We start from the raw sequence: 23836 nt of genomic DNA, 5'->3' as shown, positions 1-23836 counted from the left end.
GGGCTAAAATTAATATAGTATATATATATTTTTTGGATGGGCTCAAGTCTACCCCTACATCCGCCCTTGCATGTCGACATAAGGGTATTTTACGTATTTTACTAAATACCTTAACTCGAACACAACCCGTTTAATATTCGTATTAGGAACCCTCAATGCTAATCCGAACTGTTTATTTAATGGGTTACACATGTAACTGTTTAATGATCAATTTAGTAAAACAAAAAATTATATTATTTAAATTATTAATAATACTCAATCAAATAATAAATATTAGAAAAATATAAATTTCAATCCACCAAAATTACTAAATACTCATTGGCCTACAAAAAAAGTAAATTATAAGACACCAGTTTAGATAATTATTTTGTAACCTAAATATTAATTTATTTATAACATTTATAGTAGTTAAACGGGTATAAATATATTACACGGGTTGAACAACTTTAACCCAAATACGACATGATTAACTAAATTTGTTTAATTTGTGTCGTATTCAAATTGTATTGATAGATCGTGTCAAACTTTGCCACCTTTACTTCCTAACCATTCAAATCTACCTTATTCAAACGTATCATTAGAGAAAGAACAATACTCCTATTGAAGTTTAATACTGATGTATCAACAAAATAAAACCACCTAAAAGATAAATAATCAACCACTTGTCACTATTTTAACACTAGGATTTGAAGGAAAGTTTTTGTTTATTTGTTTTTATTTTTTATTTTTTTAATGGTAAAACAAACTCACACATGTCAGACTCCAATCTAACTTCTTCTTTGGAAGCCAACGTTTTTGTGCGTTTGTTTTACCGACTCCAATCCTAACTTCTCCTTTGGAGGCCAAATTTACCCATTTAGTATAATTTTTTTTTTTTTTTTTTTTTTTTTCACAAAATAATCTTAATAAATTCAACACTTTGTGCCAGATACATTTTCAAAATTTTAAGTGCAAAACTAAAACTAAAACTAAAACTAAAAAAATTGAACCAAATGTGCACTTGAGATATGATTGCTCCTCAATCCAAACACTCTCACTCTATTTTTTTTCTTTTCTTTTCTTTTTCTTTTATTATGTTCTTTAATGACCATATTTATTTTTCTACTGACTGACCACACCTCTGCAGCCTTCATTAAAACTGACCCAGAACAAAGTTGGCATCCAATGATCCATAAATTTCACTACAGATTACACACACCAACACACAGTCATATATGCTATATATAAGCCTATATATATATAGTCAGGTTCTGATAATCAGCGGCTTAGAAAATTTTAAACTCACAACTTAGTATTGGGCCCCTACATCAAAGCAGCCCATCTTGCTCCACGTGTGCAGTTGCTGACATGAGCACAATTCAAAGACTCTCTCTATCCTCTCCTATTTTTATATTTCCCAAATTACCCTCTAGCCCTGCAATCTCTATTCCATTCCCACTCTGACACTTGTTATTAATGGCCGTTTCTCTTTTTTTTTGCATGAACTTAATCAAATCAAACACCTTAAACCCAAATCAAATCCATTTTCAAATTAGAAAAACAACAGTACATATCATCTCTTTCTCTCTATTTCCCCGATTTTCTTTTCTTGGAAAATTGTCACCTTTATCCGATTCTGGGTTTTCTTGAATCTTAAAAATGAGGTGGGAAAAGTTGCAGATACAGAGCAGACAGGTCGAAGGAGGTCAAGAGGTTTGTGGGCCCGGTAAGAGGTGGGGGCACACCTGCAACTCCGTTGGAGGAGGCAAGCTTCTCTACGTTTTTGGGGGTTATGGCAAAGATAACTGTCAGACAAACCAAGTACATGTCTTCGACACTGGTGGGTCTTCAATAAATTCATCACATTTTTGGTGTCCTTTGTTGTCATTTCAAAACAATGTTGAATGTATACAAACAATCTTGCTCACAGATTGTTATTGAAGCCTTGGTGTTGTGATTGCCTGTTTAATACTGATATTGATGAATGTTGTTGAACTTGTTTTTCTAGGGTTTATTAGTTTTATTACTGAGATTAATAGGATTTTGCTGTTAATATTGCAGTTTTTGAATTATTACTCCAATCTATTCTGGTTCAGAATCAATGCCTAATATGAGTTTTCGAAATGCTGGATTTTTCTTGTTGGCACCGATGTAATGCATGCTTATCAGATTGTTTAGTATTGATGAATGCTGTTGAACTTGTTTTTCTAGGGTTTATTAGTTTTATTAGTGAAGTTAATAGTATTTTGTCGTTAATAATACACTTTTTGAATTATTACTCGAATCTATTCTGGTTCAGAATCAATGCCTTATATGGGTTTTTGAAATGCTGAAATTTTCTTGTGGGCACCAATGTAATGCATGCGTTTGAGATTGTTTGTTTAATACTGATATTGATGAATGTTGTTGAACTTGCTTTTCTAGGGTTTTTTTTTTTTTTTTTTCCTAGTTGGTACTCTCTCTCTCTCTCTCTCACACACACACACACACACACACACACACACACACACACACGTCTCTTCTGAGGCTTGAACCCCTGACGTCCCTTTGGAAAGTAAGAGGTCAATACCGCTAGGCTACTAGCCCGTTAGTGGTTTATTAGTTTTAATAGTGAGATTAATAGAATTTTGTTGTTAATATTACAGTTTATTACGGTTTTTGAATCATTACTTGAATTTTAATTGGTTCAGAATTAATTCCTATATGGGTTTTTGAAATGCTGGATTTTTCTTGTTGGCACTGATGTAATGCAAGTTTATGGATTTGATGCTCTCTCTCTTTTTAATTTTTATATATGCATTGGGCTGGTTGCATTTTTATTTGGGGGGTGTTCTTGAGTTGTTCAGACTTGTCAATTAATACATCGTTGGTATGCAGTGAAGCGGACCTGGAGTGAGCCGATAATGAAAGGCACACCACCAACACCGAGAGACAGCCACAGTTGTTCTGCTGTTGGAGACAATCTGTTTGTGTTTGGGGGTACAGATGGAATGAACCCACTTAAGGATTTGCATATTCTAGACACCAGTGAGTTATTTTTCTCCTTCACGTTTCTTTGTTTGCTAATTCAATTCATATATGTAATCAAATAATTTGTTTTAGTAAGCTATGGTGATATTATTTGAGTGACGTAGAATGGTGGAAGAAATTGAAAGAAAGTTTAGTAAATATTTTTATATGTTCTGTTTCCATTTTATGTTAGTGTACTAAGCAGTATTTCAATCTTGCACCAACGGGACTGACCAAGTATGGAACCATCAACTTCAATGCTGGGTTTTACAAGGCCTTAGATTTGGAAGCTATAGTTGTCCTCTAAAGTATCAGAAAATAGGAGGGGTCTATGAATTAAGTTATTTGAGGGATTTACATTATTAATATGCGTTAGCATCGTGTCCCATTCCTACAAATTTTACAAGCAACAAGCCACAATTTTCTCTATGTTTTTGTTTTTGGTTGTTCTGCCACAAACCATTTGGTGTGGAAACGATTGATCCGTTCAACCCGGGAACTGCAGTCTTCTGTTTATAGCTATACTTGATGTTATGTTGTGCTAAGGGATAAAAACTTCATTTGCTTGCTTCTGTGGTTTGAAGATACCAAGAACATCGAGGAATTATATCAATTTATATCCATTTGTTTGTTTTACAATGTCTCATTACACATATATTCGCTAATTTTTTTAATATATGCATAGCGTCAAATACATGGATCTCACCAAGTTTAAGAGGCGATGGACCAGAGGCACGGGAAGGCCACAGTGCAGCGCTTATTGGAAAACGACTTTTCATATTCGGTGGATGCGGAAAATCTTCGAATAATTATGACGAAGAACATTATGACGATCTTTACATTTTGAATACGGGTAAGAACTTCTTCCACATGTGGCTGGTCATAGAGCCACTTATCACAAACTGTACCAGAATCCCTTTTTTTTTTTTGGAAAAATTACAAAGAAGTTCTGCTTTTCATTTGATAGGACTTGACAATGAACAAACCTACCATATCCTTGTTCATTGATTGGACTTGATGGCCTTATAAAATGAAAGTTAGGACTTCTGTGTATTTTTTTTCCCACCCAGAGCTAACATTTTCCATTAATAGTTATCGTGGAACAAAATGTATGCACTAATGTTGGGTTTTATGCTTTGAGTAAACCTGGTAAAACTTAAAGCATAAGTTACAGAAGACACTTGACCCCAGCTCAGTAATTCTCCTATTTCAGATAGCTGAGTGACAAATAATTGCTATTAATTACTTTCTCCTTGTTGGCAGAAACATTTGTATGGAAACGTGCTGTGACATCAGGAAGTCCACCTGCTAAGCGTGATAGCCATACTTGCTCATCTTGGAAAAGCAAAATTGTTGTAATTGGTGGTGAAGACACATACAATTACTATCTTTCTGATGTCCACATCCTTGATGCAGGTACCAAGTTTTTATCGCAGTGCTCATATTGAATGCCGATATATGATAGAAACTATTAGTTGATCTTGAATAGACCTGTCAACGGATCGGATTTGGACCGGATCAGGGTCAATCCGATCCGAATCCGATAAGCATAATGAGTGATCCGGTCCGGTCCGATAATCCGATGGATTTTTATTGAGTCAATCCGTATCCGATTTGTTTGATTATCGGATGTCCGATCCGATAGTCCGATCCGATAATGTAACTTGCACAAATCAACAAACAAACAACAGATTAGGGCATCTTGTAAACCTAGAAACCAAAAAATTGAATAATGTCCATCAAGTTCGATTCGTAAACAATACAGGTAATATGGTACGAAATTTCAACATCACAAATACGAATCGGTGTAATTCAATATAATATATATATATATATATATATATATATAATGATTAAGATGGAGTTAACTGGAAAGAGCTCGGTTTGGATATCAATTTCAATGTTAAATCTCACACTAGTACGCACTGCTCTATGCTTGTAGCCTTTTGGTTTAGGGCTTAACTCTTAAACCACAGGCAAGGCTCGAATCTGGTACACATAGAAGGGAAAATTTACACCCCAGGTTACTTTGAGGTATTTCAAAATACCTCTCCGTTTTCAACTTTAAAAAAATATATATATAATATGAAGAGGAGAGAAGTGAGATCGGACGAGAGAGAAAGGAAGAACACTTACCTGAGAGTAGTAATATTTTGCAGCGGTTGCCGATCCTCGTTCTCTGATTTGTGTTGCAGCTCTGCTATGTGGGAGTGTTTGGGGAGGTTGTTTTGCGGCAGGGGTAGTGTGAGTGAGAGAACAGAATGTTGTTGTGTGATATGTTAGGGTTTAGATAGATTAAAGGAGGAATGGGCTTGGGCTTGGGATTGGGAATAAGAAGTGGGCTTGGAGATGGGTTTTGGGCTAGACTCTTATATATATATATATATAATTTTAATTCGGATCGGATCGGTAAAATCCAAATCCGATTTGTTAAGTTAACAGGTTATCGGATTCGGATCATAAACGGGTTATCGGATTTTTTATTCAATCCATATCCGACTATTCGGATCGGATTCGGATCGGATTCGGATCAGAATCCGATCCATTGACAGGTCTAATCTTGAATGAACTGTGCATAGCATGAGAACTATATTAATTATATCCGGTATATGCTTCATCATAACAATACCTGATTTAATAGATACCCTTATTTGGAGCAAGCTGAACACTTCAGGCGAGCTGCTGCCACCTCGAGCTGGGCATACAACTGTTGCCTTGGGCAAGAACTTTTTTGTCTTCGGGGGTTTCACTGATGAGCAGAACCTTTATGATGACATTTATATGCTTGATATTGGTATGTAATCACATTAGAATATATTTTTTTTATGCGTACGAAACTATTAATTGATCTTTCATCCCTTACAAAAAATGTTTTGATGCTGCTCTGTAAGAGTTTCTGTATATCGGGAAATCGAAGGTGTACTGTGGATGGGAAAACATCTAAGGGATTAAGGCAAATGCCATACATGCAATTGGGTTTTCTCCAAGTTTTCGTTGGTTAATTATGAATCATGAATGATTTTGAACACCTTAATTGGCCACATTGTTTTCTATGGTGCAGTACACAAGAAAGAACTTGACAGGTCAGAATTTGGGATCAATAACTTAGTTGACAATTATTTTAGGCCTTTTTGGTGAGAATCACAAGACCATTGAAAGATATATTCAAACAATTTGTGTGATGGACTTTGTTTATGCTGCTATCTTGATAGTCTCTATCCTTTGCTCTCTGGTCACTTTAATTAAAGCTGCTTGTTTATTCTGAATGACTAGTTCATACTTGATAGTATAACATTCACTTCTGTCCTGTTAATCATTCAGATACTGGTTTATGGACCAAGGTGATGGCTACTGGCGAGGGGCCTTCAGCCAGATTTTCTATGGCTGGGGACAGTTTGGATCCAGAGAAGGGCGGTGTTCTTGTATTCACAGGTGGTTGCAATAAAAATCTCGATGCATTAGATGACATGTTTTACTTGCACACAGGTTTGCTCACACCTTTTCACCATATCCAAATTAAATTTCTTAGTTGTTTCTAAGTATTTATCTGGTCCTGAACTTTCTTAAAATTTATTATAAAGTAAGCTATAATTTTATGATATCATGTTTTACGTACAACATTAGGTCTTGCAAGGGAAGAGCGAGATGAGCGAAGGCTAGAGAAATTATCTTTGAGGAAGCAGTTAAAGTTAAAGTGCCAAGAGCAACAAGCTCTTTCTTCTGTTTGTGATAAGGCTCTGGTCAGATTTGATCCAAATGCTGATATTTACCAACCCATGCATGTGCCAAGTTATATTCAAGAAAGTAAGAACTACTATTTTATATTGAAGTGTCACTGTTCCTCCCTTGCACCATTGTTCTACAATGGTTTTGTAATCGAAGTTGACTGCACACCATTTATTTTCTGGGATTTCTATTTAACTACTTTGATAGCATTAAAGATCCTTCCAACTTGTTCTTTTTATTGCATTTTTCCATTCATTTAACTTTTTACATAATCTAAAAGTTGATATTAAGGAGAGTTGGGGTAATTCTTTATACAGTTGGTAACAAGGTTATAAAATGCAGTCGCAGTCTTGGGCTGTAATGGGGGTTTCATTGTGGGTATCACATTGTAGTGGTCTCGGGCTTTAACGAGGGTTACGTTATGGTTATTGATTGTCACGGTTGTGGAAATTTTCAACACTTAGAAGTCTGATCAAAATGAAGTCATACTCATGTTTTAACTCCATAATTCAATAAAGTCATGTTTTTAATGATTTTAAATGGATTTTGTTGGATATTCAAATGTGATTTTTTATGAGGAATGACCTATTAATTAAATTATTAAGGCGTCGCCAGTAATATCGGTGTAATAGTTCATACTTTGCACTAAATTTACGGCCCTAACTGCATATTAAATCAACAATTTTTTTTTTTGGTGTGTGTGTGTGTGTAATATTCACCAAAACATACACACTAATAACTTGCAAATTTGGAAATTAGTATATCTAGTTGTGACACAGAAATCATATATATAAATATTATATTTCTCAATGAATTTTATTAATTTTTTGATTCTTTAAGTCACTTTTTGTTAACTTTTTTATGCAAAACAGATGTAAACTAGTATACACATAATATGAAGTATGATTATTACTTTATATTACACACATATATCAGTAGTTTAAAGTTTTAAAACTTCCCAATTAAGGGACACTTAGAATGTACTAGTAAATCTTGAGTTTTTCGTGTCTTGATTTGTAAATCTAATTTTTTGTAGGGTAAGGGCTTAATTTTCTCTCTATTTTGGTCTTAAGATTTGGAGCAAATGAGAGAGGGAAGCAAAAAATAGGATTTTTTCAGGTCCAGACTAGCCGAGATTTGCCAATCAGCCGAGTAAGACCAAGTCAAGCCATGTCTTGGCTGAGACAATGGTGATTTCCTGAATCACGACTGTCTCGGTCGTAATCAGCCGAGTCAGGCTGAGATTCAGCTGTAATGGTTGTGTCAGATTGTCAGGCCGAATTTCGGCCTTGCTAGACTCGGATTTGAGTTGGGCCGAGTTTGAGTCGACTTGATTGAGTTGGGCCAAAATTTGAAAATGTGGTTGCTAACTCTATTTGAAGTAAAACTGAACTTTTGTTTAGAATTATCTTATTTATTTATTATTTTTTTATCTTTACATTTACAGACTAGAAACAACCTCTCCGCATGGTAAGGTTGATTAAATCTGATCCTCCCCAGATTCCGCAATGACTGGAGTCTCGTGTGTTGGGCTTCCCTTTTATTTAAAATTCAAAGTTTGATCACTTGAAAACTCCTAAAACACCTGTTAAGATAGGCCTATTATAGTTTTGGATTGTTTGATACATATGCCAGAAAAAATAAATGAGAAAAATAAATTAAACCTATTTATTATTATTATTTTTTAAATAACCAATATTTGTGACGTTTAACCCATTTTATGCTGAAACTAAAATAATGACGTTTCTTACTGAAGTTCAAGGTCAATGATGAATTTTTGGATTCCCTATAGCCAAAAAAAAAAAAAAAATTTTAAAAAATTTGTCCGAGAATACATGATAATGTCACAACAATGAAAGAAAACTACCAAGACCACATTTGACTAATCTGACAAGTCAAAGATCACATCATGAATTGCTCTTTTGGATGGTGGGTTAGACAGAATTGGGGTTAATAAAGAGGTTTCTAGAGGAACCACTATTCTCTCTTTTGGACCATTTGGGTGAGACAAAGGATCCTGTCTTTAAAGGCAAAGATCTTCCAATTGCGTAGTTAATGTTTATTTTGGTTAAATGCTTTTTTTTGGGCAGTCTTGTTAGGGGCCTTGAGAGATTTTTTGGGGTTCTTGAGAGGTGCATCATAAGCCTGGAAGAGAGAATGTATTAGAAGAATGATAGTATTTCCATATTAATTGCTTCTTAGAGTCAGTGGTAAGTATCTCATACTTTATTAACGAGGTTGATTATGCAATCTCAGGAGGAGTTGTATAGTATTCATTTTGCTATGGAAATGTAAAGGATATTAAGTTGAAAAGGGCATGAATCTGAATGCATTAAAGTGCCAGACATTGAAATATGTCATTATGACTGCTTTACGTTTAGAAACAGAGTGTACAAGTTGTTGTAGTTTCAGTATTGGGAAATGAATTAAGGTTTTGTTTTAGCGATACATGCGTCTTCCTCTTTCTTAGTATGTAAATACGAGCATTTGATGTAGTCTGTGTGATGATTTGAATAGATTGTGTTTAAGGTGGGTGTCGATAAGGAAAGAATTGTCCATAGCTTACGTTTTTCTTGTACATTTTCACTTGTAGAGAATTTTTTGGTTGACTAAGTGAGACTCTACCAGGGATGGGTTTCTTGATCAAAACTTGGTGTTGAATAGGAAATCAGGTTTGCGTGAAACTAGTAGTTTAAGGCCCCATTTTGTGCAAGAGCTGACCGAAGTACCAAGTTGTGGTAGAGTTCTGACAGTCAATCTGCAACATAAATCTTCTTCCTACCTGCCATCGAATGGTTATTTATTAGTTATTGGTAAATTTTGGATTTGGAATGATATTAGCTGCTCGTCTAAGACCAGTGGTTCAAAATGCAGGCAGACATAATGTTTATTTGAATGAATACCAGCCTCCTCCAGGGAAGAGGACATTTCAAGCCAAGGTAATCAAAAGCTTCCCAGATGTCTATTCTATTGAGACTGTTATTGATGGGAAGCCTCTCCGCGGAGTATTATTTTCGAACAAGCCGAGCTTTAGCCACTCGGCCGATGATAATTGTATTAGGTGAGAACATATGGTTTTACATATATACATATATCTTATTCTTGGTTATAAACTTTATCAGTTGTCATTAACCCATATTTCATGGAACTTCTGATTCAAATGATTATAGTTTTTCTCAAATCAGTAAAAAGGGAGCTGTGGAAGTTGGTGGTATTAATCTGAATGATGACCGCAAATCTAAATCAGAAACTGCTAGACCCCTCAAGCAGGATAAAATGGACGATAGGCAGGCAGGTGGGGTTCATGGAGAGATGGAAACTGCTGTTGCTTCTGATACGAACAATCCAGCAACCTCTGATGTTGCTCACCTCAATGAGGTTATATCTAACTTCCCTCTTTTCAGATGGAAAAAAATTATAATTTTTTGTTCTCTAGTACTAAAATTTTCTTAGATTTTGCAAGAAATTATCTCTTATTTACTTACTTTTTGCTCATCTTTTTACTTGTGGAGTATCCCAAAAAGGGCAAATAATAAGTAATATTTAGTTTTATATTCCATTGTGACTTGGAGGGCGAACCTTGGCACAACTGTAATGGGTTCAAAACAAGGAAACAGCTTCTCCGTATGCGGAGGTAAGGCTGCGTACATCTGACCCTCCCTAGACCCCGCAATGACGGGAGCCTCTTGTTGCCTTGCATTGGGTTCACCTTTTTTATTTAGTTTTATATTCCAGTGACTGTGTGCTTTGGAGACCTGCAGTGCATATGTTGCCCTTTACTCAACTTTAAAACACTATGGATTTTGCGATTCCTTTGCGGTTAAAACTCAAGTGCCTGAAACACAGGAGAGTGAAAGCAAGAGTTGGAACAAGTAAAATCACCATTCTTGCTCTCTCTCTCCTTGTAAATTGGAACAAATATATAATATATAATGTATATAAATGTGTAGAATGTGTCTTATCTATTTGTACTTTTTGATAAGTGTCTATCTAATTGTACTTAACTTTTATAAGGATTTTCATCTATCCTACCTAACATTTGAAATTTTAGGGTGGTTTGACACTTAAATACACATCTGCACCCAATACATATACCGAAGTTCAAGTGACATGCAGTTGTATCCTATCAAAAACAAAACACTACAAATAAATAGTCAATTAAACCATAGACATAGATCCCAAGTAAAATTTCATGCATCAAAATGAAATTGAAAACGGAGTTCAAGTGTAAGGGCATCCACTTCATGAAAATAAGTTGAAAAGTTAGGTTTATATCCAGTTCACCTCTTATAGCAGTCAATAAAACCATAGACATAGATCTCAAGTAAAATTTCATGCATCAAAGTGAAATTGAAAACGGAGGTCAAGTGTAAGGCATCCACTTTATGAAAATAAGTTGAAAAGTTCGGTTCATATCCAGTTTACCTCTGTTAGCACCTGTATTGGTCAGACAAATACTGGGCCATGGCATAATTGGGATTATTTCTTGATATAATGATAAAAGCTTTGGGTTGCCAAACATGTGAAAACAAGTTTGAATCAAAACATTTTGTTCAAAATAATGCGAAGGTTGGGTTTTAGTCCATCCCACACATTCTAGCACCCTGCATAGGCGGGGTTAACATCGGCTCTTTTTATTTTGTCAGCAAATGCGGGGAGACTGCCCACGTCTGGCAGAATTAATTGAGTGTTTAAAGAGTCTTGAATATCTCCTAGTTAGCAAATTTGTTACAACAACAAAGAAAACTGTTATCCAGATGTGCGTATGGATTTGTGCTTGAGGGCCTCATCAGCAACATAATCCTCGTCGTCATCTTACCACCAAAATTCCTCATTAGTAAAAACCTCTTTCCTTATTAGCAACATTTTTCCTTTGTAGTTGAGAATAAAGATGAATGTGAATGCAATATCACCTGGTAATCTAAGCCAGTGGGAGCAGTTCTGACCCAATGCTGAATGAGCCTAATTGAAGATGTCATTAGTTTCATAGTCTGAGGTTGACTTGTGCCCGTGGTCAAGATGATGGTAGTGTCTCCTTTACAAGGTGCTTAGTAGCCATCCATAGATAAATAAAAATTGTAAAAGTTGAAATATTATGTGATATGAGAAAGAAGAACACTGTGGACCATGTAGGGGGCTTGAAAAAGTAACTGTGGTGCGCAGAATTCTTTTAAGAAAATGTGTGTGCCATGATCAATACACCTCCCCACACCAATGCAAAGAACATGTCAAATCCAAACATGGCCATGGGACTTTGTATACAATATATTCTTTCTTTCTAATGATAGTACTTGTTTCTGGAAGACATGCTTGAATCTGTATCCTTTTTGATTACTACCAAATTACCAATGCAATTCTATTAAATTTCATAAGACACTAACTATTTTGAATAGTGAATTATTAACATTATTGCGGTACCATTAAGATGGTTTGGACATGTGCAAGGAAGACCACTTAGTGCACCAGTTAGGAGAAGAGTGACATGGTCCACATTGAAGCCTTGAAGGTAATGCTAAGGGAAGGGGGACCAAAATTAGCACGGTAGAGTTAGTAAGGAAATTACTCCAAATTAGAGTCGAACTTTTTGGATCTGCATCTGATCATAGGGTTACATTCAGTGATGAGGTGTCAAAATTTTGATGTAAACAAGATATAATTACATGAAGAATATAATTTTATTATAAGGTCAAATAAGTCAATCCATGCATATATTAACCAATAATATGAGAATTAGCGTCAAAATTCCATGTAATAGCATCATAAAATTTTGTCTCTGCCTAAGGATTCAGGGAAAGCAACCCAAAAGGAATAATTTATTATCAAATCCACAATGTAGGAACTCTAAGCCACTCAGTTATGATGCAATTTATGTTGAATTCCGTCTATACCATTTAATTACTTCTAATAATGCCTAAACTACTATCTTGAAAATTGAAGCGAAAAAGAAAGAAAATTAATGTCATGGATATTAGAATTTCTGTCTCGAGACTCAATGAATGAAAAGTCCAGCATGTTCATTTTTATTCTTCCATCATCACCTGGCTTATGTTTGGTGAGAGTAAAGGAGTGAAACAAAAGTAAGAAACAAAGAGGGATGGGATTTCTTTTTTATTCGTTATTATTTTTAGGGTGGGGTGGTGTCAAAGACATTTCAGTGTTGCTGTACTTTACAAAAACTACATCATGGTGATATAAAAGGTTTAATTATTTCATTGTGTGATAATCAGTTGATGGCATATACAGTGATTTCAAAGAAACCCATATTAGCTAAATCCCATGGGAGGAAAAATATCCCAAGATGAAAATTCGATGTTTGGCATGCAAGGTTTAGTCTAAGAAAAACTTGTTACTGAAATTATCTCTAAATTTGGGCCAACAAGTGTGTGAAAACAAAAGCCTAGAACAAATCCCAGGTTTGTATAATCCAAATGTAGTATACATCAAGTTTTTTTTTGTATGACAGTAGTAATACAGGATCTATGTGTCTCTTAAAAGAGATTTAGGGACATTATTGTCCAAGGAAGCTTGGAGCCAATCCTTCTTGTTTCAATTAACTAAGTTATGGTAGTAAAAATAGTTTATTGGAATACGTATGCGCATACCAAGAAGATAATAGGGGCATCATTGTTGAAAGAAATTTAGTGCTAGCATCTCTCTTTTTATTTTTATTTTTTTGATAAGTAATGCTAGCATCTCTCTTCTGATTAGATAATGGGCAGAAATTTGTCGATCCATACAGTGGATGGCCAAAACTCTGTCCTGTCACAGCGGTTTGGAGAAGCAACATCTTTCATGCTCCCGAATTGGTGGGTAGTTTTTTTTTTTTTTTTTGAGAGAGGGGGGGGGGGGGGGGGGGGGGGGGGGGGGGGAAGGTGGATGTAACAGTTGAAATGTTCTCAATTTGTTCACTTCTTTTGCCAGTTCTTACAGTTACCATTTGCATTTCAAGTTTTTGGCTTACCCTAATTTTTCAAGAGTGAAGGCTAAACAATCCTCAAGCACACTTGGGCAACAAAATTGATTCATGGATATGGGCTCTCTTGTCGCTGCTTATGTAATGACATTCTTGCCACTTGTCCCATGACATGTGATGAAAGTATCTGAGACACAGCCATTTCAACTTGGGGGCATTTTTTTTTTTATCTGTGTTATCTATTTGTGATCGCTTTCTGTTTTGGTTTTCCGTTCCTATTTTCGTCCTACCTTCAACTGTTGGGAAGTGAGAATTAATTATTTTTCTGCAGCTGAACTTTACTATAAATCCCCACGTATTGTCTGTTTGGCAATTTCTCATGCACCATGTGCAGCCTAATAGTAATTCTTTAATTCTTGAATTGGTGGACCAATAGCAGGATAGTCCTACTGGAATTTTTTTTAACGACCTGGAGTCCCTTATTTTTCTCCTGGTCATAATTCTTGTTCAGTATGTCATTCGAATGAGTCAATCATGTTCAATCTGTGATACCTCTTTACAAAAAATAAAAAATGCTTTTTCATTTGCAATTGGGGTCTATGCCATGAGGAATCCTTGAAATCATGTTTTTACTTTGTATTTTTCAGCGGGTCTCTGGAAACATAAAACCGGCCGTGGCACCTAATTTAGAATTTGAAGGTAATGAGTCAAGTGATGTGCCAAACTCCAACACTGAAGTCCCTAAAGAGAATATACCTACTTCAGCCGAGGACTGTGTCACTTTGCCCCCAAACCAAGGTACAAATGAAAGAAGCACGAGTCACTTCTATATTTGGTTATGGCTTATGTTTATATCCATAAGCTTATGCGTGCAATTACGTACCCTATGTTTTACACTCGTTCTCACTGCACCGTTGCTTACTCAAAGAATTAAACTGGTGAGTCAGCTCTTTGATCTTGAAATGTTGCTTCAGGATCATACCTACATTTGTTTTTTACATGGTGAAAGTAATTTTTGGATTCTTGGGATGTCAAATTTCAATTGGATCTACAAGGTATTTGGCATCTTCGAAAGTTGTCCTTGATTGATGGAATATATCCTGACAGTACTTTTTGGATTCTTGGGATGTCAAATTTTGATTGGATCTAAAAGGATATTTGACATCTTCGGAAGTTGTCCTTGATTGATGCAATATTTCCTGACAATAATATTCATTACAGAAATTGGCTTGGTTGGTTTAGTAAATACAATCTTCAGCATTCGAAAACATTTTGAGAAATGATTTGATTTTGATCTTTTTAGGGCACATTTGGATGTTGAAATGATGTTTTCTATTGCTCAGTTCTGTTTTGATTGTATTCAATGCACAAATCCAATTTCAGGGCATCACTGCAAATGATTATGAAAACTGAAACCATGTGACCTAGTGTCATCCTAACTTGACCATTCATCTGTAAAACGTTCAGACTCGTTTCGAAGGTTGAAGAAACAAATCCATTTTCAAATTATATGTCAAACACAAATGAGACAGTTGATTTTGTAGGTTATCTGAACTTGCCCTTAGCACTTGGACACACGTTATTTACTTACCTTATCATGAGTACTTCTTGTGATTAGCGTCCTTATATTCATCATTTGCAAGTTCTTTTAGTCCACACAAATGCACTAGGAATTCTAAGCAACAATGCATTAACAAATGTGTCGCATGCATCACATAAAGTTTTGTATTCTCCCTGTTCTAGTTTATCCTTGCCTCTTAAAAATTTTGACTTGTCACATTACCAGATATGGTGTCTTTGGAACTGAAGATGGGGATGAGACCAATGTGAGGTCTTCTGACTGGTTCATGGTCACAAGTATTGGTGGTAACCCCTAATATGCTATGGTATACAGAAATAGTGCTCTGAAAATTTCACAAAATTTTTAGTTAAAATAATGAGAAATGATAAATATCATGAAAATCTTCATGATATACTATCATGATCTCCTGTTTCAATTTGCCTTCTGTTATCTTTGGGGCAATGTAACCCAACTGTTGATCACTAGAATTAACTTTAGGGTGTTGCTTGGGATTATTTTGTCACGCTAGCTTTGAGTGAATTTAACTATATATATTGGTATTAGGCTATCAGCAAGATCAAGGTAGTGTTTCAATATTTGAGACAGCTCATATAACATTGGGCTATAAATTTGGATTTATTCTGCTGCTGCCATACCAACTTGTATCTGGTAATGTGAATTGGTACTTCAATACTTTTCAGCATGCTCTGCTTTAGCATAATGGATTAAATAAATAATTTAGAATATAGAGGTGCTCAGGATACAGGAATGCACATTGAAGGTGAATGCCAATGATGACAGATTTAAATATGTATATCATTCCATGCAGTTCCTGGATTCCGTCTAGTATTATTGTTTTTTCTACTACAATTAAATGACACATGATTGTGTGAATGTATATGGGGATGTTCTGATGAAGTTGGTTGCTTTTCTTTATGATAGCAGATGGTAGAGCATTGAACAATGAAGAATGCATTCTCTTGATAGAAAATCATCCACCACAGTCAGTGTAAAGGAGAACAGCGATGAAATCAATTTTCAGGTGACTTTGGACATATCTCAAATAGCAATGACAGCCATTTGTACATTTTTTCGTTGCGTGGTGATCGTAGATGCAGTTGACAGGTGATTACAAAATTTGTTTTTCCAAACTGGTTGGATTTGCCACCTACTCATATCCCCCTTTCTGTTTCAGCAATATCAATTTTCAATTATGATAGACTGTAATTAAATGTAATGCTCTTGTAAGAATTACAATATAGTAACTGCTTCAGATTCAACCGCATCACAGACTGAGATCAGCAAGAACAGAGTTGCTCATTAGAAGCGATAACTATCCTGGATGTCTTCCTAGTACTGGTGGACTTGACTAACCGATATGGGTTTCCTCTCTTTTCAGCAAAGGAATCTCTAGAAGTTGCTCTGGAATTATCAATGTTATAGAATTTGGAACCCCTTAATGTGCTCTGGCATTCCCATTGTGCGTCATTAGCTCTTTCAACCATGTAGACAACCTCTTGCAGCATTCGCATCAGACTAGGGTGATTCCGGTTCTTTTCATTTTGGTTTGGTTGAGAGAAAGAAAAGGAAAAGGAAAAGAAATGATAGAAGAAAACAGTTGGTTCTCTGATTACTAAAAGAAATGTTAAAAATTTACAGACACTAGTTGATCAAGAATTAAGACAAATGAAAAAAGCTTTACCTTTATGTGGTTGTTGAGGGAAATGAAAAGTAAAAGTAGAATTTGTATCCCATTTGTCTCATTTTGGTTAACGAGGCAAATAGTTGGAGGATTGGATGGAGGTTCTTGTCATTTTCTAGTTTCCATATTCAAGCAATTAGGTATAGGGCAAGGGGCGAGTTCTGTTAACTGGTTTGTCCTTTATGGGTTCCAAGTAATGGGGTTGAGGCTTTGTTGAGTTATTTTGTATGTTTTGAATAATTATCTTTTAATATATTTTCCACAAATGGATAATGCAAACCTTTTCAGTGTGTTGTAATAAGATTTGTTAATCTTCAGGTTCATAGAAATTGAATTGGACCCAATATTTTCAAGGATTTGGAATGGTGGTTGTGTTTATCTTTGTGTGTTGGTCTTAGTTTTCTTTGCATTTTTTCGACTTCTTACAAGATTGAATCATTTTGTACAAGCAAAAAAAAAAAAAAAAATCCATTGGAATAGCATTCCAATAAGCTTTTGGTTTTAGTGGAATACCATTGGAATAACATTTGAATAAGCTTTTGGTTTTAGTAGTATGAGAGGCCTGTGTAGTTCAGGAATCGTAATGTTGTATTATTGTCGATCAAATTCGCATAGTAGAGCATTCTAAGTGGAAAACGTGGAATAACTCAGGTGGTGTTGCGTAAAACTAGAAGAGGTTAATAGTGGGAAAAATATGGTAATAAAAACTAATTTCTCTCCCGTTACGATCTTCAAAATGTGAAATCCTCAAAGAATTGGGGATGTTGAGTAGAGATTGGATGATTTACTATTATAGTTGAGGTAGGGTTTCATGAGATTGGGATTTTATGTAGTTATCGGTCTGCCCATGGCCATAATCAATAATCCAAATTCTTAATTTCAATTCTGAAAGCCACATGGTGGATCCAGCTTCAAATCTAGTAAAGCAACTGCATATCATAGAAAAGTAGAGACTGGATCATGATGGGAATGAACTAGCATTTCACAATCTGAGGCTTGATCGCAAGTTCTCATGCTTGGTGACCTAACTTTTATGACTACACAAAACTATATCCATTCACTCATAATAGAATGTTGAGCTCATATAATCATACAACCACACTAAACCATATCTATTTGCTTTATAGTAGAATAGAATGTTGAGCACATATAATCATAAAACATTCCCATTAAATTATTAACACGCAATAGAATCAATATATTACAAGGATAAAACAAATTTAACTGAATTGACAAATGGTAAGCCAGAGATTTGGAGATTCTTCATTCATCAAACACCACAAGTACAATTAAGCAATTCTCAACATTTCAGACAACGGAAAACACTATATAACATGATACAAATCATCGTCTGCAGCGTCTAAAAGATGGACAAATTGTTTGTCCCAAACTTGGAGGGACGCAGTCACAGTGAGCAGCCAATCATTTTTTGATGGCACAAGGCGCTAGTTGCTGCCACCGCCGAACAGATAACCCAAGGACGATCCACCACCTGGGGCTGCATGGACCTTAGTTGAAGGTCGATCCTGAATATAAAAAAGTTAAAAAGAAATTATCAATGGGGGAGCTTTTGCTCATAATAGAACACAAATTAGTGCAAAGAACACTGCAAGGATACGTAGAATGATTATTAAGGAAACTGATTGAATGTAAAGAAGACCAGCATCTACAAGAATCAGAATGCGAGGACAACATCAAGCTGTGCTGTGATTGCAGCAGGAAAAAAAGATGAAAAATGTGACTCTTGGTATATTAATACTCTGAATGCTAAATTCACATACGAGAAAGCTGTCCATTTTCTCAGCCTGATTCTCGAACACAATATCTTGTATATTGTGGTTAAGAAATGCTTACTACAGGATCACAAATCCAGCACTTCATTCTGTTTAGATGCTTCTTTAACTTCCCAGCAGAAAGAATATATTGTTTAAATCTAGAAGAGAGCTCCAGTCATCATACTTCAAAATAGGAGCTCCAGTACTCCAAGGTTAATTGAACATAGGAGCTCTGGTTAACCATCAAAGTCGTTGTTTGAACAATTCGAGCTCACTAGTATTCAGTATTCTTCCAAAATAAATAGAGGCAGCTTTTCTGCATAGGAAGTGTATTAATGTGAACCAAAATCCCTAGACTTTTAACTCTTTCGGGCAGTAATTTATATGCTTCGAAGCTCCCTAAGCTCCATCTAAAACTGGTCATTGTCTCCTGTAACTATAAGAAATTTGAGTATCAACCATAAATGCCTAATGTGGTATGAAATAGGAAAATGGTGCTTTTGGGATTATTACCTACATGTTTACAATGTTAACAGGGCATCCGTAGGATAATTGTAACAGACATCATACCGTGATAAAGTTACCACTGTTCCGATTAACAGGGCATCAATAGGATAATTGTAACAGACGGCATACCGTGATGAAGTTGCCACTGTTCTGACCATCAGCTCGAAAATAGTTGTTTGCAGGATTCCCCTGGATGCCAGCTGGAATTTGCTTAGTAATATCTACTGGTGGTGCAGGGGCAGAAGGGGCAATAGGGGCAGTAGGGGCAGTAGTAGGCTTTTGAGCAAGCCCATTGCTTGCGACCTGTCCCTGGTTTTGAGGAGGTGCAGCATTGTTTGTTGTGGGTTTTGGAGCCTCTCCATTTCCAAATAGGTAGCCAAGAGAACTCTGTCCCCCACCGCTGCTGACTCCACGACCCATGATCTCTGATCTTGAACTTCTTAACAAAAAGCCAACAAAATCCTGACATTTCAGAAGAACACAATGAAAGAAAAGAACATCAACTCAACACATATTAAGCACAAAAGAACTTCAACAAAAATTATGAAGCTGAAACAGTTTTGGTAACAGTAAACAGATGAGCATAAGCAACTCATCTCAGATAAAACTGATTACATTATGTTTGGGAACCTTTTTTCCCTTTAATACGACCATGCTTTGGGAATATATTTTATCCATAATGTAATTTTTTTTTTTTTTTGATAAGTATCCATAATGTAATTCAAGCCACATCTTATCCATGAGAGCAAAAGAACCTGATTGGTGCCCATAGGAGAATGCTATGGAAATAACCTGATCGTGTAGAAACCTCGTAAATCTAACACCTAGATGCACTGTTCAAAATAATTTTTGAGAAGCCTCTCGCAGCTGCAAAGTTGGTCATTATCAGCACTCATACCAGAGAATGAGTGTGATGTAACACAACATGGCAATGTGCTTAGATAGTAATGCCATTGATGAAGGTCATAAACATTGTTGAGGTAATTCATGCCAAAACATAAACGTAAGCATCAAACTAAAGAACAATTCCACGTGCAGAAAATGAACTAACCTATTAGATTAATCTATCTAGAACTTCAGCAGATCTCCCCCGTCCCCATTTAGATGCAACTATTGTTTAAGCCAATAAGGTATCCACCCTTTAACGGTTTTCCTGCAATTCTACAACATTTATAACCAATTCATGGTGGTGACTAAATTGTTCAATTGCATTCTACAAAAAATAAAGAAGCCAAAGGTTTTCTCAACCTGAAACAACCACCACTTAGAAGTGATCACAGCCATGCTTGGCAAAACAAGTAGTACACAAGAAACAACTAAAAGGACAACGATGTCGTGATTCCATGAATTACATTTTGATCAAACAGCAATATTTCTCACACCGATTAATAGATCAAGGACAACACCAGTCATACCACGTCCATGCATTCCTTGATAAAGGATGTGAGAGTTCTCCATAAATGAATATTGCTAAAGAAGCACTTTTATCGGCTTTAGAGACCCCAATGCTAAGATTTCGTAAAAACAACTATGTGCACCACATGTGATGTATGTAAAATTATAATGAAAACGATAAAAGATATATATATATATATATATATATATATATATAAAATGGAAAAACAACAAAGACATGAAAAGGTAACAGTGAATACATGATAACATCCATTTCTTTTATTCCTTGAAAAAAAAAACATTGTTCTCTAGGTAAAAAAGAATTACTAAATTTTTATAAAAATGAAAAGAGTCAGGTTGGATTTCATTTGATATCAACATTCCACACATTTTGCATTATGTATCAGCCAGACCCCAAAACTGTTCAAGATTTGCGCATCCTAGAGAGGTTGTGCTTTGGTTTATTCAACCGTAACAAGACACTACTCTATTCACTCAACAAAGCCTTTCCCAACTACATGGGGTCAGCTACATGTACGATATTTTTCTATTCGGCTCTAAGGTAGCCTATCTAAGTCCATAATCTATCTAAGGCCATCAAGTGAAACCTCAAACAAACTTCAATCCATGAAGATTTGTCCCCATTTACATTCCCAAATTAGAATCCGTAAAAGAGGTCTATGAGATCACATGGATATTTGTCCCCATTTTTACTCCATAAGTAGGAACAGTACTAGGTGTACAAATAATTTTTTATTAGAGAGAAATATACATAAAGATAAGCAACAAGGTAGACCCGAGCATGTTGATAATTTTTAGAGCTCTAGCCTCTAGCGTATGAGAAAAATTTACTTCTGAAGAGAATCTTCTTCCATCAGGAGGAGATACTCGTTTGTTCAGTATAGAACCATCAATAGCAATTATATCAATTCTATTGTTATTTAGTAATTACTTTTGGCCATCACCTAGTTCTAGCCGAATCTGCATTTTTTCTTTTAAGTCCCCATTTCAAGTGTTCCTCCCACTGGACTAGTTATATTGGGATATGGATCAACTAATATACGTTGCTTTTTAGTTGCTCTTAACTGCTGCCCAATCATATAATTATGGAGTGACACTGTATGTATTATCATTTATCAATATCTTTATATGCGATTCACTTGATACATGAACTTTTATTTATTTCCTTCTTTTCTAACAAAGAAGTTAAATGCGTTGAATGGATATTTTTAGTATTTATACTCCAACGTGTTACGTTAGGGTTAAGCAACTACACCACATGGTTATACGAGTGAGAAATAAAAGACTGATCTCATTTCCTATATAAAGGAATTATGTGAAGCAAAATAATCACTGGATGTTGTTACCCCAAGATTGGTATGATTAGTGATCGTGGCTTGAAGTGGTTTCACAAGATGAAGTGATGAACTATACAGAGTTTTTAGCATCTATTACCCAAGCATGTACCAGTGTACAACTATAATAAGGTTTGAGTAAAACTGTAAAAAAGAATAATGTATTATTAGGAATACCATGGTCAGAGAGGATCAGTAATGGAGATTATGTTACTTTTTAGACCATTACAGACCTATTTGAGTTACTGTTGGATTCAATACGTGTTTAGTTATATTGGAGTTTCTAAGCAGGCTGATGCCATGATATTGACATCAAAACTTAACTAATAATTCAGGGAAAAAAAAAAGGGTTATAACAAATAAAAGAGCATCAGTAAGGCTTAAAATGGGGTAAATTTTAAGCCGGTAAACCTTCACTTCTTACTAAACATTATATAAATTTCATTTTATAATTAGCACTTAAATTCTAGCTCTTAAGATTTCAGTACTTTCATTGAGAACAGGAGTAGAGGAAATTCCATATGTAATTCGCCTACAACTACAAATAATAATGAATGAAAGTTGGTCCATTTTTCTTTATAGTATTGCAAAAATATCAATTGGATCCATCAAAATGAGTTTGTGATCTACCCTAACTGCTTCCTGTGAGTGGCTTCTACCAATAAATAATACTGTTTAACCAGCTGATTAGTTACAAACAGCAAATAACAATAAGAAAATAACAATTATACATTTCCTGTATCCAGAATTTTATTTTAGTTCACTTACACTTTCCAATTTCATTTATGCTATATGGACTCAAACCATAGACCTTCTCAGTAAAATATATTGAACCGATTATTGTCAAAAATGAAATTTTTTTTTTTAGAAAGAACCAACGTATACTTTTATTTATTTATGGGCTTTTATTAACTAAAATAAATAAAAGATAAGGACATGGCTCCACATGCTCTGAGTCTCTGACTCATTATTTCAATTCCGATCCAGAACCTTAAATCAGGGAAACAATTGAAAGTCCAGAGTGATTTTATCACATTCTAAACTTAATTCGAAAATGAAAATGGGAATAAACCCTATAGTATGAAACCGAAAAATACCATATAACTACGATAAAAGTCATTGCCATTGAAGATTTGGCATGTAAATCAACATCAAGAACTAGATCTTAAGCACAATTTCTATTGGTTCCTAATAAACGGCGAAGAGAATGGAAGAATAACGAAATGGAAGTTCAAAATCATCAATTACAGCAGATCCAAATGAAATGAGCTAGAAAAGAAATCGTAACAGAGACAATAGAAGTAGTAGCAGCAGGTGAAATGATAGAAAGATTAAGAATCTAGAGAGAGAAGGAGAGTGTTCTGACCTGTGATGTGCTGCTCTTCGGATCAGATCTGGACAGAAACGAAAATGGGATTCTTCATCCTTTAAATATCAATGTACGATTGGTTTAGTGGACTGTACTGTAAGTCTGTATCTATAAATAACGACAAAATGTGGGGTTTCATGTGCAATTATATATATATATATATATAATACTATATGGGAGGGGGTTAAATAAGAAAAAACGGAAATTTCAAAACCATTTTGTCCCAATTTTCTTTTTCTTTTTTTTTTTTTAAAAAAAAAAATTGAAACCTTCATTTGTCTTTTTAATTTTACTATTACTCTACTAGCGAGTTTGTTTGATTTAGGTAGTTTTTAATTTTTTTCTTTATTTTTAAAAAGTAAATTGAAATTTATCTAGAAAAAGAACCGATTTAAATTTCATTAATGTGTCAATGACACATCTTATTTTCCAATTTAAGTCTCTTATTTGTTTTTAAAAAATAAATAACACCCACTTTGTTTTTATTTTTTTACAAGGAAAGTTTGTAATTAGTAAGAATAAGGGAAGGAAATTCGAGTCTAGGA

The 23836-nt window shown here is 35.0% G+C and overlaps 2 protein-coding genes across 12 annotated transcripts; one reads left to right on the top strand and one right to left on the bottom strand.

Moving 5' to 3' along the window:
• The first annotated feature begins 1430 nt into the window (after positions 1–1430).
• LOC132282821 (nitrile-specifier protein 5) lies at positions 1431–17219 on the top strand. 5 transcript variants are annotated; one of them, XR_009471890.1, is made up of 12 exons: positions 1433–1819; positions 2857–3006; positions 3674–3841; positions 4252–4404; positions 5630–5782; positions 6310–6474; positions 6613–6792; positions 9589–9775; positions 9885–10092; positions 14275–14425; positions 16131–16313; positions 16588–17219. XR_009471890.1 is itself a non-coding variant. In XM_059784622.1 (11 exons), the coding sequence occupies exons 1-11, from the start codon at positions 1639–1641 to the stop codon at positions 16199–16201; spliced, it is 1767 nt and encodes a 588-aa protein (XP_059640605.1). In that variant the 5' UTR covers positions 1433–1638; the 3' UTR covers positions 16202–17219. The 5 variants fall into 5 exon arrangements, 4 of the variants coding, with proteins under 4 accessions (XP_059640608.1, XP_059640605.1, XP_059640606.1 ...); XM_059784622.1 differs by having other exon boundaries at positions 16131–17219; XM_059784623.1 differs by having other exon boundaries at positions 1434–1819; positions 16134–17219.
• An 821-nt stretch (positions 17220–18040) lies between these two features.
• LOC132282953 (protein SPIRAL1-like 2) lies at positions 18041–23410 on the bottom strand. Of its 7 annotated transcripts, none has more exons than XM_059784799.1 (5): positions 23289–23387; positions 20224–20325; positions 19928–20039; positions 19302–19634; positions 18041–18416 (listed from the first exon to the last, which is right to left on the bottom strand). In XM_059784799.1, exons 3-5 carry the CDS (start codon positions 19940–19942, stop codon positions 18336–18338), a joined length of 429 nt encoding a protein of 142 aa, XP_059640782.1. In that variant the 5' UTR covers positions 19943–20039; positions 20224–20325; positions 23289–23387; the 3' UTR covers positions 18041–18335. The 7 variants fall into 7 exon arrangements, with proteins under 7 accessions (XP_059640782.1, XP_059640781.1, XP_059640787.1 ...); XM_059784798.1 differs by having other exon boundaries at positions 20224–20333; positions 23289–23372; XM_059784804.1 differs by having other exon boundaries at positions 19965–20039; positions 20224–20333; positions 23289–23371.
• Between the last annotated feature and the right edge of the window lie 426 nt (positions 23411–23836).

Source organism: Cornus florida, unplaced genomic scaffold (genome assembly GCF_030987335.1).
Source record: "Cornus florida cultivar Cherokee Brave unplaced genomic scaffold, ASM3098733v1 CherokeeBrave_3.0.0_Hap2_Chr11, whole genome shotgun sequence".
Classification (NCBI taxonomy): domain Eukaryota; kingdom Viridiplantae; phylum Streptophyta; class Magnoliopsida; order Cornales; family Cornaceae; genus Cornus; species Cornus florida.
The sequence above is the reverse complement of the archived record's forward strand: the minus strand, read 5'-3'. Positions and strand labels throughout refer to the sequence as shown.